This window comes from Octodon degus, unplaced genomic scaffold, assembly GCF_000260255.1.
Source record: "Octodon degus isolate 3935 unplaced genomic scaffold, OctDeg1.0 scaffold00233, whole genome shotgun sequence".
Classification (NCBI taxonomy): Eukaryota; Metazoa; Chordata; class Mammalia; order Rodentia; family Octodontidae; genus Octodon; species Octodon degus.
Genome location: NW_004524809.1, coordinates 751046 through 757045, shown reverse-complemented (window position 1 = coordinate 757045; position 6000 = coordinate 751046). Strand labels below are relative to the sequence as shown.

The 6000-nt window shown below is 41.4% G+C and overlaps 1 protein-coding gene across 1 annotated transcript in view; it reads left to right on the top strand.

Annotated features, from left to right (window-relative positions):
* The window catches only part of Syn2 (synapsin II), a 172864-nt gene that overhangs the window by 123134 nt on the left and 43730 nt on the right, over nt 1-6000 (top strand). The window contains exons 2-3 of the mRNA XM_004645606.2: nt 3147-3204; nt 4601-4692. Of these exons, the coding sequence (XP_004645663.1) occupies nt 3147-3204; nt 4601-4692 (150 nt within the window). The remainder of the gene's footprint in view (nt 1-3146; nt 3205-4600; nt 4693-6000) is intronic.

Here is a 6000-nt window from a genome sequence, read left to right as displayed (position 1 = left end):
GTAAATGACCAGCACTTCTAACAGTTTGAGGATAGGATATCGCACAAAGTTCTAGTGTGTTGTGGACATGCATAATGACCGTGACAGTTACTGGTGGCCAGGCGTCACTTGTGGAGTATCTTTTCCTTATACCAGCGACTCTAATAAGTTGCTTATCCTATGGATATATTTTAAAATGTAAGCCATGATAGCACTGTGTATAATTGCAGAAACAAGAACCTGGAACTCAAAATGCTGGCCAATAAATATTGGCTAACTACTATATGCCCTTCAAAGGGAATTTCATGCAGCTCATAAAAAGAGGCCCATTGGTGTGTTCTGAAAGCAAATCACTAAGACATATTTTAAGTGCAAAAACACCCAATTAATATTTTCAAAAAAGTTCTCCTAATATGATGACACACTCATGTGCACAAGTAGCTATGCATACAGTTAAGTCCACATGTTTTCCCCTGCTGGTAGGAGATGCTTGCAAATGATGATATGATGGGAAGGATATGTGATAAGTGGATTAGCAAAAGAGAAACTTATTTTTATTTTATTCTTTAATGTAGTTTTTAAGACCAATTAATTAATTTACCTTTATGATGTACTTTTTTTTTCTCATTACATGCCTCTTGCCAGGCAAGGCTATAGTTAAGATTCACAGCCTAGACTGAAATGCCAAAGCCTATGTCTGAATCCCAGCATACTGCCTCCTATGAGTGCTTTCGTAGTGTCAGGAAGTAGTTCTGTTATTTGCTAGCATGAAAATACCTGGAGTTAAAATGTCCAAGAGCCAGGAGCTGTGAGAATGTGTTCATTCTCCAGAAGAGGGCCCTGCATCCCACCTGCCCACCATCTTGGCTCCTTCAAACTGACACTGTGGCTCTGCCAAGGGAGGTCAGTGACCCTGGGCCAGGAAACACAAACTAAGATTCCAAGGATGAATTCCCTTAAGGAAAAAGCATTAGGATAGCTAGAGAGGTGGGGGTAGAGGGAGGGCATGAAAACAGCTTCATTAGCCAACTTGGTCAGTGGGCAGGTGCAGGAAGTGGCAGATAAACACAGCCAGGATCTATAAATATACTTCAGAGTTGGTGTTGTTCAAAGCCCACAAAATAAGTGAATGAGTTAGAAAAGCTGGCAGCATGTGAGCACCTAGATGTAAACCTTTTGTTCTGGGCTTTCATCCTTTAGACTTTTCTGTGATTTGGGCATATTATTTACCCAGAACAGGCTTCAGTTTTCCTACAAGTCAAATGGACAGACTATTTCTCTTATTTCCTTCACAGAGTTGTAAGAAACAAGTCAAGGACTGTGTTTTGAAAATGCAAGGCTTTGTGCAGAATGAGAGGTTATTGTTAATATCACTGAGACTTATCTCCCAGAAGAAAGTTATTTTGAGACAGAATGATAAGTGGAAGTATTATTTCTGATAGCAGCATAGATATACCTCAACCGAAAAAAGAAAGCAACCTCATGTGTCCTTTAATTCAGCTCCCCCTTTTCATAATCATGGACAAAAACCCACAGAGTCCAAGATGTGTAGATCAGCAATAGTGCCATGCATAGATGGGATGGCATATGCTACAGACTGCCTGCCTGAGGGGCTTGCTGAGCTGCGAATGTTGATTAGAGTCCTGGAAGCAAGTTGATGTGTGAGGAGTTGGGGCAGAGGTGGGGGGATGGACTTCAGTGATCCAGCTCTAGGATGGCTGAGTGCCTCAGAGGAACAATTTCTGAACAGTTAGGGACTTGGATAGGGTAAATGACAACTTCCTAAAATGGACTGTTCCAGAATCAAGAGAGTAAAGGAAATAGCCTGGCCTAGTCCTGTATAAGTGGACAGGAACCAGAGTAGGAAGTATTTGTAGTGGGATGATTAGTATGCTTGACATCATTAAGTTCTTTCTTACTGGGAGAAGGAAAATAGCAAGAACTTCAGTGCATCACACGTGGCAAGTCAGTTTTTGTAGTGTGGGAAAGAATCAGTAGAGGGAGACAATGCCATGTGGCGGGCACTAGGCACTAGACTCAGAATCTTAGAGTGTGGGCTTGATACTGGCTCTGTCACTAACTTGCTGAATGGCTTTGCTATGCCATTTCCTCCTGAGTCCTTGCTTCTTTGTGTCTAAAATGAAGACCTATCTTCCCATCACCTCAGCTGTCATGATAATTAAATGTCCTTTAAAGCAACAGGTTTATTCATTTATTTGGAAATAGATGCTGAGAAAACCTAGGAAAATATGCCAGTTAGAAATTTTAAGGGGGGCTGGGGAGATGGCTCAGTGGAATAAGCACTTCCCTGACAAGCACAAGGGTCTGAGTTCAGTCCCTGGTTCTGAAAAAAAAAAAAAAAAAGAGAGAAAAGAAACAAAAGAATGACATTTTAAGTACTGGAGAGGTTCAGTGTAGTAGAAAGGCCCTTTTTATAGGTAATGAAGCAGCCTAAGTGTGCAGAGATGAATGAGGGGAATTTGATACAGACAAAGTAAGAGTGAATTTAAATATAGACATAAACATAGACTGCTTACCAGGTATCATGATGTCATTAGTGTTAGTGCATGGTTCTTCTAGGTCCATGACAAACTGTGAGGGCATTGTGTGCTGTGTAGCTCAGTGTGACTAGTTTTTGTGATTGCTCAGAAACAGGATGGGTTTTACATTCAATGGTAGTGGTTTTCTTCAGTTTCTTCCTTCTCCTTGTGTTAGCATAAAGTGGTAAGGTATTAATATCAACATTTTAAAAACTAAAAATCCAAGGATGGAAAGCAGCTAGAAAATCAGGGTGAAATATAGGGTCAAAAAATAAGGAAACCATAGAAAGGTATAATATTGACCTAGTCTTACCAAGAATAACACTGAAGAAGTTCCCACTTCAAGACACTTTTGGTAGCTAAACACTAGGGATCTTACCATAAAATCACAAAGGCTGAGTGAGAAAGTACACTTGATATTTTTTTCAGGTGGACAAGTTGAGGTTAGAAGAGAAGACTTGTCTTTCTTGGTGTCTTAGGATATGGTCATCACAGAGTGAGTGTGAGAACCCCTCTCTTGACTCTCACACTGGGATTCTGTCTGTAGTCATCCTCTTCTTCATAAGAGGGTTTCACTTCAAATACTTGTATGAAATTAATTTGTATGGGTTTTTTCCCTTTCTCCAGGGCCAAGTGCTTTCGGGGCAAGAAAGTCCTTGGAGATTATGATATTAAAGTGGAACAGGTAAGCAGCCTGGAGCCTCAGGTTGTATCTGCGTCATCCATTGCCACACCCTCTGGCACCCGAGAGTGGACCATCTAGTTTTGCTGTGTGGGGTGCAGTGTCCTCTACCTTCTGGGCTCACCATGACCTCCCTCCACCCTTTCCCTGTGGCTTTTTTTTTCTCTACAAGTCATGGCCCTAGAGATCACTGCTTTTCATTTTCTTTATGACTTTTAACAGTTCTCATGTTGGTACAGGAGTGAGCAGTGTAGCTCTTAGGCCCCTGCTGCAGTGTAGGGCTACCCTGAGGAAGACCGTAGAGGAATGGCTGAGTTAGGATGTCCTCACTGCCACACCTGGTGGGTGCATTTGTAGATGCCATTTGGGCTTAGAAAGCACTCCCTGTGTATGTACACAGTGAAGTTCTGGAAAATTTCTTCTTTACTTTCCTTGGTCCATCAATTCATGATTAATAGTGTAGGTCCGTTTAGGAGAGGTGATGTCCAGTTTAAATAATGTGTACTTTTTTCCTTAATAGAAGTTACTCCTAATTCATTATACAGTATGTTATGATTCACAGAATATTTTCCTAATCATTATTATGTGTTATATTTTATTTTGGGGGACAGGGTCTCAGAATGTAGGTCATGTTAGCTTTGAACTCATCTAGTCTCAAACTTGTGGTGATCTTCCTGCAACACCCTCCTGAGTACAGGGATTGCAGGAATGCTTCCCCAAGCATAGCTTTCACATTCAGTTCTTAAAACAATATATTAGTTAGACAGAGTTGATCAAATTATTCCTATTTTATAAAGTGAGAAAGCTAAAACCCAGGCAGGCCAAGTAATTCTGCTGACATGTTCTAAAGCTACTTGGAGCAGAGCAGAACTGAAGTCCAATTACCTAAGCTAAACCTAGTGTTTTTATCTTAAAATTAAAGAAGAGGACATTCATACTGGTTCACATCCTTAGGAAAGGCAGCACAAAGATGCTACCTGAGTTTTATTCCTGTGTCTGCCAATGGTAAATTTTGTCTGTCCAGAAAAGTTACTTAACTGTTCTGAGGTACAGTTTTCTCCTTTGGTAAATGGGGACCATCAGTTAGGTGTGGCAGTGCATATCTGCAATCCCAGCACTTGGGTGGCTGAGGCAGAAGCATTGCCTGGAGTTTGAGGCCAGCCTGGGCAACATATATCATGAGTGTAGGCCAGGCTGAACTATAGAAAGACTTTGTCTCAAAAAATAGACAAACAGGGATAATTGTCTGTGTCCCACCTGCCTCGTAGGGTTTCTACGAGAATTAGATGCCACTGGTATGTGAAAATATTTTTAAATGGTAGGGGTTTAGTGGTGGGGCTGCTGCTGTGGGGATTTGGCAAAGTCAAGACTATGGACTGAACTTCCTGTTCTTTTCTAGGCGGAATTTTCAGAGCTTAACCTGGTGGCCCATGCAGACGGGACCTATGCTGTGGATATGCAGCTGCTTCGGAATGGCACAAAAGTTGTCCGGTATGAGCCTTGAGGTCACCATCACAGTCTCCCCCTCTAGCCTGAAAAGCTGGTTTTAAAGTTATGTCACAGCAAAATAACACCACTTTGCATATGGTGTTCAGAACATAATGGTGTGTGTTACATGAAAATGATAGGGAAGGCAGAGCTCCTACCTTCGAAGAACTCTTAGCCCAATGGTTGAGAATGCAATATTAAGTTGCAAGGAATTGGGGTTCACTTAGAGTCCTGAGACTCTGGTCTCCCACCCTCTCAGTCAGCATGGGTCTGTACTTTTTTCTCTCCATATATATCCTCCAGAAAATAAGGTTCTATGTCTTTTTGAAAAGTTTGGAAACATCTCATCTAGTCCAACCTTTTCATTTCACAGATTTACCTGGTGGCTTGTTGACAGAACCCTGAGTTCTATGTGAGTTCTTTTGCCTCTCATCCTAGTATTCTTCTGATAGCCTTCATTCCCAGGAACTTCTAAGTCTGAAAGGAAAACCTAAGGTTATACTAGATTTTCTGAGTAGAAAAGAACTGGCAGTTATTGGGTACTTCAATGCCAGGTGGTGTATTGGTGCCTTATAATTGGGATATTGTTATACACACAAGTTTTTTTTTTTTAAGGAGATAATGGGAACTCCAGATGGGGGAAATGGTCTGTATAGTGTTGTTCTCAGGAGCTCACTCATGTTCCTGGAGGCAGGTCTACTTCACCTGCTTCAATCTATAGTACCCTGACCCTAAGGATTCCAGTGTCCAAGAGGATCTGGGTCAGGGGCAGGAAAGGCCAGGGTATATCTGTGACCTACCAATAAGAAGTGTGAGATTATCTATTCTAAGGACTAAAGAAAAAATTAGGGAGGGAGAGAATAAACAGGTTCCTTTAATTATGTGTTGGAAGCACAGGCACATGGCAGGTGGTGACAAAAAACTTAGTAGCAGGGTGCCAGAAGGTACCAAATGCAAAAACTCAGGGGCTGGCTACATATCTAGAGCTCCATTCCTATACTGGGATATGAGGCTTGAATTTGATATCAGTCATGCTGCTAGAGACTTCCAGCATCTAATATGATCAAGAGAGTAACAAGAAATGCCTAGAAAAAGTCAGAGCAGCCCAAACAGGTATCATGATTCTAATCCTTGAGAAACTAAGGAGAGTTCCATTAACCCTCACTATAAAAGCCTTGTCTCCAGTTCACATTCTATGCATGTGTGGAAACTCACAGCGAAACCTATGATTTTGTATGATTAATATGTACTAGTAAGTATAATTTTAATGACCTGATCCCTGGGCCTGTATAGGGGTTGGATAGTTTCCCT